This window comes from Crocodylus porosus, unplaced genomic scaffold (genome assembly GCF_001723895.1).
Source record: "Crocodylus porosus isolate Cpor-Errol unplaced genomic scaffold, CroPor_comp1, whole genome shotgun sequence".
NCBI lineage: Eukaryota > Metazoa > Chordata > Crocodylia > Crocodylidae > Crocodylus > Crocodylus porosus.
The window spans coordinates 25,633,308-25,648,474 of NW_017728915.1; the positions used below are offsets into that span (position 1 = coordinate 25,633,308).

At 46.1% G+C, this 15,167-nt stretch overlaps 1 protein-coding gene across 2 annotated transcripts in view; it reads right to left on the reverse strand.

Annotated features, from left to right (window-relative positions):
* Nucleotides 1–15,167, reverse strand: part of WTIP (Wilms tumor 1 interacting protein) — a 121,761-nt gene that overhangs the window by 21,438 nt on the left and 85,156 nt on the right. For both annotated transcript variants that reach the window (XR_002101271.1, XM_019535867.1), the window contains exon 3: nucleotides 7,261–7,328. Coding sequence is in view for 1 of the 2 variants with exons in the window: in XM_019535867.1 (XP_019391412.1) it covers nucleotides 7,261–7,328 (68 nt within the window). In the remaining variant the exon portion in view is untranslated. The remainder of the gene's footprint in view (nucleotides 1–7,260; nucleotides 7,329–15,167) is intronic.

Sequence of the window (15,167 nt, forward strand, 5' to 3'; positions counted from 1 at the left end):
TATGACACAGCCTTCAAATTCAAAATACCCTGATAATTCACGTCACTGCATTCAAATCAGTTCACAAAATAAAACAAGGACCACTGGCACCTTGCAAGCTGTTAACAAAAAACTTGGACAGTTTGGAGGGGGGAAGTATAAGTTATTTTACCACATTCCCTACTACAGAGAGAACACCAAGGTATCATACTCCAGTTTTCCTTGTTTCAGTGCTATAACGATACTTAACCCAAGTGCTGTCTTTTCTTTGTAGTTCCTTGAACGTGCAATTGTTTGTGTAGCATACAAATCATGCTCCGGACCCTGTAAGCATCTTCTGTGGAATTGCCACAGGGCTTCAGGATGCTTACGGCCTCCACTGTTACACTGATTCCACCATTACATGCCAGGAACACTGCAGCAAATCTCCTCTCCAAGCCCTCTTTCCATTACTCTGTTGAAGATATCAATAAACACCCGTGTCTGTCTGCTTTATACTTGGAATGTTCATTTTAACAGCACATTTCCTTTTGAAAGGCAGCATTTAAAAGCAAGTAAGACAGTCTTAAACTTATCGAGAGCTATGTTTATTCCACTGCTCCCATTAGATGGGAAGTTAACAGGCTTCAGCTTTTACCATTTACCTTTTCAAAAGGAGTCTGTTTGCTGCGGGAGAGTCTCAGTTAACAGAGATGGGGCTTTCTGACTAATGCACAAATCCAAAAGCTCACCTCTCAAGGGACAGCTAACAACATTTAGCCTCACTGCGATGGAAAAATCAAACCTCTGACTCCAGCTGACATTAGCTTCCATTACACTAAATAAAAACTATCTTCCTAGGGCCCCAGCAAGCAGGATGGGCCTTTTCTCACACTGCCAGGCTTGGAAAAGAGCATATGCAAAAGCTGCAAAGAACAGTGTCTTATTATATCCTGATATTGCAGTAGTGCCCAGAGGCCTAAGTTAGGGTTGGAGCCCCATTGTGATAGACACCGTACAAACAAACGACGTCACAGTCACCGCCCTGAAGCATGTACAGCTGTCTGGCTGTGCCTGGGTGCGAGTTTCCATTCTCCTTCTCCCCATCCCATGTTGGCCTTGCTCAGCCAAAGCTGCTCCTTTTGAAGCCAGTGGGAGTTTTTCCACTGACTGCTGTGGAAACAAGCCTTCATCTTGCGTCAAACTGTTCAGTTACTGCCTCATGCATCTATCTGTTTATGAATATATGTATAGCATGCTTGGTCTTAACTAACCCTACATATGACAGAGTCCTCTGTTCTTTATTACACAAAAAGCCCTACTGTATAGTAAAAAAACATCCCTGAAGTTGCAAAGTCAAACAATCCAAGGTTAGGACGTGCCAGAATTGTAGCTGCTTTTGCAAACTGAAACTGGTCCTCTTGTGCATTTACTCCACCCAATGTTTCTCCATGAAATGTTGGTAAGAATTTATATTTTCGCCCTAATTTTGTTCATAGAAATAATTGAACTGCTTTAACTGAAACTTTTCAAGAAATTCATCTCGAGGCAGAAACCTGCCATGAAGGTACCCATCTTAAATGCTTTAAGCTTGGCTACATCATGAGCAACTGAAAAAATGGTCTTCTGATGGGACATGTCAGGCAACCCGAGCTTGGGCAGTGTTATCTGTGCTGCTTCCAACCGGCTTTTCTACTGCTTTCATTGCCATAGTATCTGTACCCTCCTGGAGTACATTAAGTCACATAACTAATATCTGTCACACGTGGTTTTCCGTCTCATCTCCCAGGAGGGAAATTTTCTCATTTCTTAGCTGCCACAAGATCTCCATGCAATAAAATAAGCAGGGCTACCTCAGGAGAGAGAGGGGAGCACTATCTGAAGGAAGGCAAGAGGACATAATCCATTTCAGATTCTGAATGCACTGGTGACATTTTTCAACTCTTTTTGCCAAGAACAACAATCGTTCATCTAAAATTTCTCTGTGTGTTATTTAAACACTGAAAGGGAAAGAAAAAATGGTCGTGATTAAATTATTGAACTATTTTCCTTCATCTCTAATTATATAGCAATTTATCAACAAAATAGACCAAGGCCATCTGACTCAAATTATTTATTATAGAGGGAGGCATTGATTTTTCACTCACTTCACCCAGAACAGTATCCCTGATCTGCCTTGTTAGCCACCTGTGCCCCAACAGCTTTCAGGAGGGGATTAAATGGTCATTTGTTTTGTTTCCTTTCATGGAGTAACTATCGTAAGAGGAGAGAGGCAAGATTGGAAACGGCTCAGCTTGCTACCACAAAGGAAGAAGAAAGTAGGAACTGCATCTTCCCTGGAAGCAAAGGAAAATCAATATGAAAGAAAGTTTAAAAAACTGTGAATTTACAGTAAAATGCACCTTGCATTTATATTATAGTGGTTCCACTGGAAACTGGAGATTAGTTCATCTCTAGATCACCTTCTGAGGAAGTAGAAGCATATACATTTTTCATCCAATTCATTTACTGAATTTAACCAAGATGATACAGGCTTAAGCTTTCACCAAGGCAGCGTGATGCAGGTTTGCAGTGAAGGGCTGCAATCAGGATGCTGCGCTCAGAAGCTGAATGAGGCATTTGGTAGGGTTTGCCAGTCCTAGGCTTGGCACAGGACACATTACCTGCTCTCACATTATTATTCCCCATATCATTCATCCATGTTCTATTTAACCCCCCACCTCCTCTCTGCCCAATCAGCAAGTCCACTCCCTGTAGGCAATGGTGGCTTCTCGCACTTCTTCAATGGAAGGAATGAGCGAAATATCAATTTCCAATTCAGAAAAAGATAATCCAGGACTTCGCTCTGACCAAACATGTGGAGAAACTATTTATTAGAAGAATGTGCTTTGCTAAATTTTAAGCTGGATGTACCTATGCCCTAGCTTCTGTTTGGCTGTGCAACAGAGTCTGCTCAAAATGGCTCTAATAATTAATGTCTACATTTCTACAACATGCTTTGCACACTATTAGCTGGCTTTTCAGAACAGCTCAGGGCCAGATTTTCAAACGTTCAACTATGAGCCACTCCCACTGCAATGCTTCTTGGACAGACGTTCAGAGAAGCTTAGCACCCACCATGCCGAACTCTTCTGAAAACCTGGCCATTTATTTGCTGCTTCCATAGGTGCCAAACTCCTCTGAGAACAGGCCCAAGGATCACAGCAGCCCTGAAGTGCAGCTGCACAACAGCACTGGAAATGCCAGACTGGGAATGCAGAAGCTGCTTGCCCCGCCCTGATGAGAAGTTCCCAGTGCTCACATGGATCAGAGAGAACGTCAGTATTTATGGTCTCATCTTCATAATCCACAAAGTTGCAATAAACTCTATTTATCAGCTTTGGAGAACCAAAAGGCTCAGCTGTCTCTGCTGAAGGAGGGATAAGGAACTGAACATGTTCAAGTGGCCGGTTTGTGCAAGCCACAGATTCTAAGAACTCCCTGCTTTTAGAGATGCTGCTCTACTTAAAAAACACAAAGCCAAGTACATGAGGTGAACAGCACCATGGCAGCATCCACACTATTCCAGTTACTTTAATTTTCTAAAGATTATTACAAAAATAGCAGGCTACAACAAACCTCTCCCAGAGGGTGTCTGACTTGGGAGGATTGCCCTAAGAACTGTTCCAACACCTTGAAATCTCATTTTTCATTTACTATTTGCTGTGGCTACCAAGAGGGGCACTGTTTCTTAATAACCTCTTACTCAGGGTCTATTGCCTCAAAAGATCTCCATAGTATGGGACAAAAAGAAGAGGAGGCATCTGCAGCGGCTGAAAGGGGTGTGTGGAGGAGATGACAAGAGACAGGCAAAGCTGCACAGGAATTACAGCCTCCTCTGCTCCCCTGCCCTCCCCCCATGCTCAGGATAGAACTGGGATGGGTTCTTCTCCAGGTGGCAATGAGGCTTAAATCACTTCAACCCTTGACCCTAATTTGCATTATATTTGTAAGTCAGCTGCTTCCCATCATTGTGTCTCTTGCTGAGAGGCCAAAGGAAAGGGTCATTTATACCACTGCTACTTCTGAGGGACTGCGGGCAATGAAATATTGACGTGCCGCATCTGTCTCTGGGAGACAATGGCAATACTACACTGCTGTCCATGTGCAGGCTGCACGATGCCAGGTTCATCTATTACTATGTGAATTTTACCGGGCCCCAGAGTGGCGGGCGCTCTTCAGACACCACCCCTGCCTCGATTGCTGCAGCTGCGGTACCTGTGCCCTAGGATACGTTCAGTTTGTAGTGCATCAGGACAACGTGATTACAGAACTGCAAGGTTGCAGCTGGAGGAAGCTGCAAGAGGACTGCCTTGTACTGCATCATCCTGTGGTGCTGTTCAGGCTGCAAACAAAAGCGGGGTTGAGCGAGGATGATCGTGGCAGACATTTGGCTGCCTTGGTTAGAATTGTAATATAGGCTCTTTGTTTGCTTGCCCCGTCTCAAGCAACCTAAAATAATCTCCTTTTAAACATCTATTTATAACACAGGAGTGGGGACAGACTTTGGCTAGATCTGCAGCTCTGGGTCTCACAGTATTTAAGGGAGAAAACCCCTATGCAGAAAGCTTAAGGCAGGGCCAGGATGCTGGGCTGCGGCAGCCTGCACGCAGTTGCTGCAGGGCAGCCATTAGTCAACACAACCTCTGGGGCTACACCACCTGCCTCTAGGCTGGATTTCCCATGCTGAACAGGGCAAAGGGTGCCCCTGAAATCTAAAATACTTTAGCCGTAAACCTCAAAATGGCTCCCAATTAGTTGGTTATTCCAGATTTGACAGCCGATTTCAGCAGGATGATGGGAGGCCCCTCCCCTGGCCCATCAACACCCACACTGGGCCAAAGAATTGCACGCTGGGAGGGAAGTGGAGCAGATCACCTCACCACGCAGGGTTTGCCCTTTCCCTAAGTGCTCTAAAATCACTCTTGTGGAGGTAGGAGGAAGGAACTCATAGTTAAGGCTGCTATGAGACTGACATTTACTGTGGAGACTACATCTCTGAGTTAAGTATAAAAGCACTGTGTATCAGTGTCAGACTCAGGGCTCATATTCTTAGAGAAAAGACTGAGTTTTCAAAGCAGTTAGGAGTAAATCTGTTCAATGGTTTAAGAGACTGCAGCAGTTAAAATGACCCTTTTTGCAAACAGACTTGAAGGCTCCCCTTTCCTTTGCCTGCCTCTGGCTAATGTCTGTGCTGTAACACATAGCTTCAGACCTAGGCAACTCTAGACTAAACCACACAACGAGGTTAGGCCTTTTCACAGAGAAAGTAGGGCAATTCCTTGCATTCCTGTTGTGATTTGTGCCAAGGGAAGCTGAGGGAGGACGCACACTCTCTGAAGCCACAGGTTTACAGCACAGGCAGTGACAGGTTCAGAGTGCCATTCCTTCTGCTGCCTCCCGAGCTCTTTGGCAAGGCTCTTAATCTGCCTCCCCTTTCTCTCCTGAGACTCCTACAGAACCATTAAGGGTCAGCAGAGCTGACAACTTAGTAGCCTTGAGTAGGCTACAGCTTGATGGTTGCAGGAAGTTGATCCCCAACCCATTTCCTACCAAGCTTACCCCTCTTTGAATTGATTCTTGGGACATGGTGGGGGGCAAATGGTTGATGGAACGGGCAGAGCTCAGTACAGTTAAGCCAACTTTTTTACTGGAAAATTGCAATTTGCTGGGAAAAAAAAAACAAGACTAGAAGTAACTACTGCCTGTTGGAAACTTCAAGTTTTTCAAATGAAAAGGGTTTTTTCTTTTTGTTTTTTTTATACTAAAAAATTTCAGGTTTGGCCTGATTGTAATTTTCTTTTTTAACATGGCACATTTTTTATTATTACCAAAGTCAGAATAAAGTATGTGTCTGAGTCTGGATAAGTAAATGTTTGGACTATAGGAGAAGAGAATCTGGGTGGAATTGGGGGCTGAGACTGTAGCTGGCTAACATTCTGAGCCCAAAACAGAAAAGTGAATGAAAAGTAGCAATTTGATTGAATTTCAGTGTTTTGCAAAAAGTAACTCAGTTCCTCAAAAACTTTCTTATTCAAAACAAAAACATATTTGGTACCACTTTAGAATTTTTGTAAAAGGTACTGAAATGTTTTGTCTCCTTGTGTTGGGGAAAATTCCTCTTTTGGAAAATGGTGGAAATGACAGGAAGAAGGAATAGAATTTCCCCCCACCAAAATAAAACAAACAAACAAACAAAACCGAAATGTAATGAATTTCAAATGAACACATTTCTAATCTTTTTTAATTATACCTGTTTCTTGCTGACTGGCTTTACTTGTGGTGATGTAGGATGGAAGTGTGGGAGTTCACTGATACATGTAGAGGCCTGATACAACTATCGTAGAGATTTTTTAAACTTCAATGCATTATCGTGACGAGAAATAAATCTAACCAGCCTAAACTACTTGTTAAAAAGCTTTTGGTGCAGGTTTTTGTTGAAAAGATACTAATACATTCAATCTACTCATTACACACGTATCTTCAGCCCTTGAGCCTGCAAAAGGATGCTATTTCAATAAATCAGGTACCAGATATTGCCAATCCAACATACTGATTCCTTAACTTGTCATCCCATAGTCTAACATTTTGCAGTCCTCTCCAATTTTAGTTCCAAAACATGCTGTCCTGTTATAACTGCGATTACATGTAGCTTGTCACTATCAGCTCATTCCCTTTGTGTGTGAATTAGTACTAGAATTCTCTCTTTTAACAGCAAGAACATTTTCATTTTGGAAAAACAGCTCAGCAGCGTGCTCCATTTTTTGTGGCTCAGCCACTAATGCTGTACGATGCTTGTAAAAATAAGAGAGAATTAGCTCCTCGGCTTTCAGCTAATCGCAATGCAGCTCCACACTGTTTGTAGCAGTTATGATTAAAACTATGCAACATTCTATGCAGCCGTGACATGCTGCAGTCAAACAAGTCTCCCTTCTAGTTATGATTGGTATTCTCCAGATGTTTGAGTTTGTATTCAGGCTTGGCAAGTTTGTAGCTGCAACTCGAACTCAAAATCTGAACAGCTCCAGTGTTTATTCTCAGAAGGAACACTTGAGACTGCTCACAAGCTGTTAGATGCTTGCTTTCATGGATACCACTTCAGAGTAAGGGGCCAATCATGTCCCACTGAAACCAAGGCAGAACTCCCACTGATTTCAGTAGGACCAGAAACTGGCCCCAAGGTGAATCGACCTTATCAGCCAGCATAAGAGAAACACATTCAGTTCATAAACAAACGGCAACAGTGCTTGAAACCTTACTTACTAGGAAGTCTTCTTCACAGTACACTTTACCATTGACGTTGTAGAAGGCTTTTCCTCGAAGTCTTCTTCCTGTTAAAAAAAAAAAAAAAAAGTTTCTCATTAGTACCTCACACTCCATTTCCACACTGAGCACCATCCAATAGGCAAAGTACAAGTACAGAAACGTTGTCATTTTATGGCTGGGTGCATTAGAGCGTTTGAGAAGACATAATAATGAGCTTTTAAGAATGACAGTCTAACATGGAAAACCTTGTATTTACCCCATCTCTCTTTTCTAATTGTTATTAGCAGTCAATGTTTATCTGATGATAATACCCAAAGCCTTCAGTCAGGGTTGGAGGCCTGCTGGGCTAGGCACTGTGCACATGGAAAAACCATCTTACTTGAATGGTTATTTATAGAATATTTTTACACAACTCCTCACACCTCTGCCTTTGCTAATATCCCAGGTTCCTGCTTGCTCCTGTTCTCTCTGCAACGCTAGTGCAGATACCTACTTGTGGTCAGTGGTTCTGGAGGCTGAGATTATTTCAGTACAAAGTTATAGCATTATAAATGAGAAGCACACACTTTATATTTTTCTTCTTCCATTTTTTTTTACTGATAAATTAAGTACATTTGATTTGGAAACCACTGCAAAGCAAAGTCACACCTGATCCAACACCAGTGTGGTTAGAAGTTACACCAGGAATGTATTTGGTCCAGAAGGAAAATAAACATAGTAGTCATTTTTCAAAGTATATCTGTATTTAAAAAAAAAAAAAAGAATGACATACCAACATGCACCAGCAACCTAAAGCCATAAAATACATCAGTATGTGTGATGGCCGAGGGCGGGGTGTTTGAAAAGGACAGACTTCAGTTTCAAATTCAGAGAATTTACTATGTTAATAGTATTTAACTATACCTATAACATATGTGCTCACCATATAAGCTAAGGGTGCATTTCTAGTTCTAGATTTAATATATATACATCCACACATAAACCAGACTCCAGATAATCAATCAGTCTCAAAATATACAATAAATCAAAGGAATTCAGAAAAAAACTACTTCAGCCAGTTGTTTAGATGTTACTGGTCTAGGTTTCTGACTTAGACTGATGTAAATCCAGAGTAACTTCTGAAGCCCATGAATTATACTAATGTAAAACCAGCATAAGTGAGAGAAATAGATCTTGACAGCCAAACTCATTCTGACACAACTTGCTCATCTCCAGTGAATTTCATTTATATCCCTAGGGATTTGTTTGGGCCAATTTACCAATAAAGCTATTAACAGGTGGCAGTCTGGGTAAACAGATGGCACCTCACCCATTAAGAACTGCATACACAAAGCCAATTGCAGTGCACAAGTCATAGCCATGCAGATTCAGTGGCTAAATGCTTGCTACCAAATAACTTCATTGAAACCACAGACCTATTAACAATGCAACACACCCTATGCCTACCCAGCTGTAGATGGTCCCTCCTGGAAAGCATCTGTGTAAATGCCAACTTAAAATATAGAATAAACCCTATAGTAATATGGTACAACATAGATAACTATATCGCGCTACAGATTTACAAATTCTCTCTGTAAAGGCCATATTTAGGCATACTACATATGCATGTGTATAATAACAGACTGTCACAGGCTCAAGGATGGAACAAACTTTGGGGGTGAGAACTTGCTGAATCTACTGAGCCTGCAGCTACTGGGAGTTTAAATCTCAGGGCTACTGACTGTGAGCTGCTGAGCAGTGAGCAGAGTTCTCCAAAGTCCCCACAAACAACAATAAAAGAATAGGATTCATTTAAAATGGTTAAAAGTTTCCTTTACACATTGCCACTTGTACTGTGATCCTGGGAAACTGTGTGTGGCACACACAAATTGGGCTCTGGGATGACCTTTTGGGAAATCCCGTGCTGTATGTGGTTGTCTGGTGGTTGACTGGTTAGTAGAGGGAAATGTTTCCTTGAAATGCAGACTGCTGAGCTGTAGATTTCCCAGGCTGCTTTGTCTCGGGGCTACTGGAAGGTGGACTCAGTTATGCTTTTTTTATATGCATCTGTTGTATTGCACCCTAGCTTTGCATCAGGACCTTCTTAGGTAAAGGTGGTAAGACTCCTGACACTTGTTTGAAGTCCCTTCTGTAAAATGGGTCCATGCAGGCAAACAGAATCATGGGATGATGACAGAAAACACTGGGTTGGGACTAAGCTTGAGTGTCACTTGTTCCCTGGACCAACACGGAGTCCAGATCAGGTATACCTGGGCCAGGCCCACTGGATATTTATCCAACCAGCCCTTAAAAAGCTTCCAAGGAAAGAAATTTCACAGTATTTCAGGGGTGCCTGTTCCAGAGCTTAAATACCCCGCTCCTAGTAAAAACTTTTTCTTGATACTAAACCTAAATCTTCTTTGCTGCACATTAAGCTGATTTCCTCTTGTCCTTCCCCCAGTGGATTTGGTGAACAAGTCACTCCCCTGAACTGACTGTTCCATAAACCTCCAGGCTTTGAACAGAGGCACAAACCAAATGCAGCTGCCTGTTCTGCACTCACACATGCCTTCCAGTGACCTCTGAAGATCTGGTCCAGAATATAACCAGCTCCTATGAAAATGCACTTAGGACAACTGGCAGGAGGCACAACATGGTGCTCTGTGAAGGTTGGCAGTCCTTTGGGAGACTACTGGGATGAAGACACAGCCCTTTATTCTCAATTTAAGGAATGAACTCTGCAGAATGTTCTCACCTGACATTTAACCCTTTGGGCTAGGGACAAAAGTTGCACATAAACCAGTTTAAGTGATCAGAAACCTATAACAGAACAGAAGGTCAGTGCACATAAACTGGTTTCAAAATGGCTGAAACCTGGCTGAATGTAGTATCAGACTTAACTGATCTGGGTCAAGCTAGTGTATGAGACCCCTGTCCCAGACCCCTTCCTGGTTCAAGTTAAAATACAGTCCTCCGGCATCCCAGAATGTTTTGCAGCCCTGGGCAGGGCTGTGCTGTATGCTCCAGAGAGCAGGGCTGGCCCTGCCCCTCTGCTCCCTAGTTGGAGCAGTGAGGACTGGCTGACAAGTGGGTGGTGAGGGAGGGGAAGCCTGGTTGGGGATGCAGCCCAGTCTGCAGGGGCCCCCCCATGCAAATCCCGGGTGGGTTCTGACGCCAGGGAGTGGGGTTAAACATCCCTTCCCCTGCTCAGACTTACTACTGGCTGAGACTGTGGACTACAAATCCCAGAGGCACATGGAAGCAGAAAGAGGAAGTGATAAGCCACCCTGAAGAGTCCTGCTGATATGATTATGGGCTGCAAATCTCAGACATCTTGGGGGCAGCAGGAAAAGAAAGTGATCACACAGCCCATGCTGGTTACATGCCAGAGAGCCATGCTCTAGCACCACCAGCTTCTGACCTGAGACACTTGGAGACATGTGGATGCATTTCCTGAATCAAAAGTTAATGTTTGTGGACTTCTGTTTCAATTTAATCTCTGCAGTTTAGACTAACCTGAAAAGACTGAATCAATTCAGCCTTGGGCTTTTTGACTATCAGTACTTAGCCTTAGTGCCTGCATATCAGGCCAGCCGCAAATATGGCCCACTGGCATGAGCGAACGTTTGTCTAGGTCGCACTCAGTTCCCTGCAAGGCTCTTCAGGTCTCCTAATCACCTTCTCTTCAACCATTCATAGCAGTCATTATTCCAGCCTTCCTCTCCTCCCTGCCTGCAGAGCTGCCTCTCAGTTGCCCCTTTCCTGAACATCCTGACACCGCCATTTTTTGCAAGCTGCATCCTTGTGCCTCCCCGCTTATCTCCATCCTCCCTTCCACAGCCTTCATGTCATGGCTCCCTCTCTTCCAGGATCCAGCATTTTTTGCCCTATCCACACCCTCTAGCTGTCTTCCCTCCACCTGGCACTGGCCTCCCTTTCCCCTCAGGAAAGTATCCATGTTGGCCATTGCCTCAGCCATCCTGAAATATCAGGGATGAAAAGGTGAAACCATCCTATTCACCCTACGTGCAGGCTCCCCTACACTGATAGCCTGGATGACAAACGCCTGCAGGCCCAGGTGCATCTGACTAGTGGCGCATCATTATCCCCTCATAAGCCGTGCATAAATGCATGCTGACCCTACATAACATGATGCAAGTAGCCACTTTGCTCCCTTCCCAGCAGCTAAGGAGTTGAAGCCCATTGCCTGCTGCAGCAATTACTCACCTGAGCCCTGACCTCAGTGCATCGTCAGTGAATAAGGCAGCCCTCCCTCCTTCCCCCAGCATGCTTTTGAAACCACACCAAGCATGCCAAAAATGATGATTTCTGTGGTAACATGAAAGCCTCAGCTTTGCTTCCATATTTAATCACCTACTAAAAGCCCTTTGTTGTCTCATCTACTGTACTCTGCTGTCAGTATTCGTCCTTAATCGTACAAGCCACAGGGAGATCTGGGCAATATCAAAGCCTTGTTTCCACAGGTCTCCTAAAGAGTCACTCTAGCTCAGTCTGAAAGGGTCCCACCCCTGCCCTTCAATCGTCTCCCATGCCCCTAAATACTTGTGGCTTATGCCACCATTTTAACAAGTCATACCCCATGCAGGCTCAGTAGCTTGAGGCAGGAAGCATGTGCCAATCTACAGTTACTGGGCAGAGGGGGTGTAAAGGCTGGCCTGGATATGAAGGCTCTATGGAAAGGAGGAAAAAAAACCAAACCAAAACAAAAAGTTACACTCTCCCAGACTAGTTTTCTCAGTTCAGATCCAATGGGAGAAAAAAAGGGCAGTGGGCAGCTCCTTCAGGATGTCTGTGATTCAGAGCTGTCACGGAGAGGTAACAGCCATTCATTTTCTTTCAGATAGTAGAGACAGACTAGTCACCCCAGACTCAGGAGCTTGTGCATGCCCCTCACTAATGCTTCTACACTCCCAAGCATCGCCAACTTGCTGGTCAGCGCAGACATGACAAAGGATAATTCTGTCATTCAGTCTTGCACTGTTCCATCACTGCCACCAGCTGCAGGGGTAAGGTTGCTCCTCCTGAACCAGGACAGCCTCTGCAACCCCCTGGTGCACAACAGGAACAGCCTGTGGATCTGCCAGGCTCCACGGAGACAACCTGAATGCCACCCCTACTCTTCCTGAAGCAATCTGCAAGCACTGGTCAGAGATCTCCAGGCTAGGAAGGAGAGGAATGCTCTTTAGGCTTGTATGAAGTGGCAAGAATTCGATCTGGATTCAGCTGATTCAGAGGGATTTGACCGATTCGGATCCAAAGATTTGGCACTGATTCGGAGATTCGGCCATAGACTAAACAGGCAGCAGTCCTTGACCACGCAGGACACAGCTGCCAAGTCTGTTGTGGTGGGCGGAGCAGGGAGACAAGATGTGTGTGGGGGTTAGATCAATGCCCCTCACAGCGAGGAAATGAGTGGGGGGGCTGGAACAAGCTTACCAGCAGGGGCAGGGGGGCATAGGACTTGGGGCGGGGGGCTCCTGCTACTGCATGCAACTAGACTGGGAGGGCATGCGAGCAGGCGTGTCCCCAGATCTGCGCAAGGTAGGCCGAGCCAAGCTGCACGGGGGCTCTGCCCTGCCGACGCTTGCCCAGCCAGGACAGGGGTGCGCAGGATGCAGATATGGCAGTGCTGGGAGCATGGGCTATACCCTGCTGCCACTTGCCCAGCCAGGGTGTGTGTGTGTGTGTGTGGGGGGGGTGACAACTGGTGAACCCAGAAGTGGATTGGAAGTGCTTCTGGTCCACCCCTGGGTCTGCCATCGCCCGCGCGCGCGTGTGTGTGTGTGGGGGGGGGTATGCGATGCAGGCATGGCTCGCTTTGTGCGGAAGGCGCTGGGGGTGAGGGCTCTCCCTGCTGCTGCTTGTCCAGCTGGGATGGGGGGTTGTGGGATGTGGACATGGCAGGACTGGGATCAGGGTTCCGCTACAACCTCCCCATGCCTTTTGGACAAGTGGTGGCTTGGGAACAAGGGGGTGGCACAGGCACCTACAGGAGGCTTCAAATGCCTCTACACAAATGCTCAAAGCATGGGGAATAAGCAGAAGGAACTCACCCTCCGCTAGCTAGCAAAAACCCAGACCTAGTGGGGCTCATGGAAACCTGGTGGGATTCTGCTCCTGACTGGGCAGTGGACATTGAGGGCTACATGCTGTACTGGTGAAACAGCACCGGGAAAAGGGGAGGGGGTGTAGCGCTATACACCAAAGAGCAACACACTCCCTCAATGATCAGGATGGGGTCAGAAGAGGGGCAAAATGAGGCGCTCTGGGTAAGAATGCAAGAGGTGTGGGGAAGGGACTTCATAGTGGGCGTTCTACTACAGACCGCCTCACCAGGGGGACGAGCTGGACCTGGAAATCTCAGGTCAGCTCACGGAGGCTGTAAAGTCAAGGGATGTGGCTGTCATGGGATGACCTAAACTACCCAGACATCTGCAGTCAGCCAGGTCTGATGGCTCACGTAGGCTCCTAGCCAGGATACAGGACCTCCACCTAACCCAGGAGGTGCATAGTCCCACCAGGGGAAAAGCCTTGCTACACTTGGTCCTTGCCGCAGGCGATGACCTGGTGAGGGGTCTGCGGGTACTCGGCCACCTGGCCAACAGTGATCATCGCCTGCTGGAATTTACTATCCAGTGTAGGGTGGTGAAAGCAAGCAGCAAGGCAGAGGTCCTCAACTTCAGGAGGGCCAACTTCTGTAAGCTAAGAAGGTTAGTAGGGGAGACATTGGGATCTTGGAGCTTCAATGAGATGGGAGTCCATGATGGGTGGTTGTTCCTCAAAGAGACAATCCTCCAAGCTCAAAGGGAGTCAGTCCCAATGCTCACCAAGGGGGACAGGAGTGCTAAAAAGCCCCATGGCTCAGCAAAGGCATTCAGGGATGCCTGAGGGCAAAAAAGGAGGTGTACAGACAGTGGAAGCACGCGGCTATCATCAAGGATTACACCTCTGTTGCTCAGGACTGCAGGGATGCTGTTAGGAAGGCCAAGGCAGAGATGGAGTTAGGGTTAGCAACCAGAATTAGGGATAACAAAAAGCCCTTTTTCAAATACATAGGGAGTAAGAAGGCGGCACCAGGTAACGTGGGGCCCCTACAGGACAGGCGTGGCAATCTGGTGATTGCTGCTAATGGAAAAGCTGACCTCTTTAACTAATTCCTGAACAGGGACTGGGACAGTTCCCCCACCAGGATTATGGATGGAGCCAGGGGAGGCACCGCCATGTCTAGGGATGACCTAGTTAGGGAATTGTTGGAGGAGCTGGATATGTTTAAAATCAGTAGACCCAGATGCTCTTCACCCAAGGGTGCTGACGGAATTCATGAGGGTCATAGCGGGGCCACTGACACAGCTCTATGAGTGCTTGTGGAGCCCTGGCCAGGTACCAGGATGCAGGGGCGGAAAGCACACTGTCCAAATTCCTGACAACACCAAGTTGTGGGGTGGGATGGGCATGCTGGAGGCGAGGGACAGCATCCAGCTAGATCCAGACAGGTTGCGGAAGTGGGCGGATGAGAATAAGATGCAATTCATCACAGACAAGTGCAAGGTGCTGTGTCTAGGGAGAGGGAACCAGCAACACACCTATGGGCTGGGGAACACCATTCTTGTCAACACGGTGGCAGAAAGGGACCTTCAGTCATTGTTGATCTCCCGAGGTCCCTTCCAGCCCTAATGTCTATGAAATCTATGAAATCTATGAGCCGCCAACGCGAGGAAGCGATCAGTAAGGCTAGCCGCACCTTGTCGTGCACCTACAGGTGCATCACAAGCAGGTCCAAGGAGGTGATCCTTCCCCACTATGCAGCATTGGTCAGGCCGCAGTTGGAGTATTGCATCCAGTTCTGGGCTCCGCACCTCAAGAGGGATGCGGCTAGCATTGAGGGTCCAGAGGAGGGTCACTTG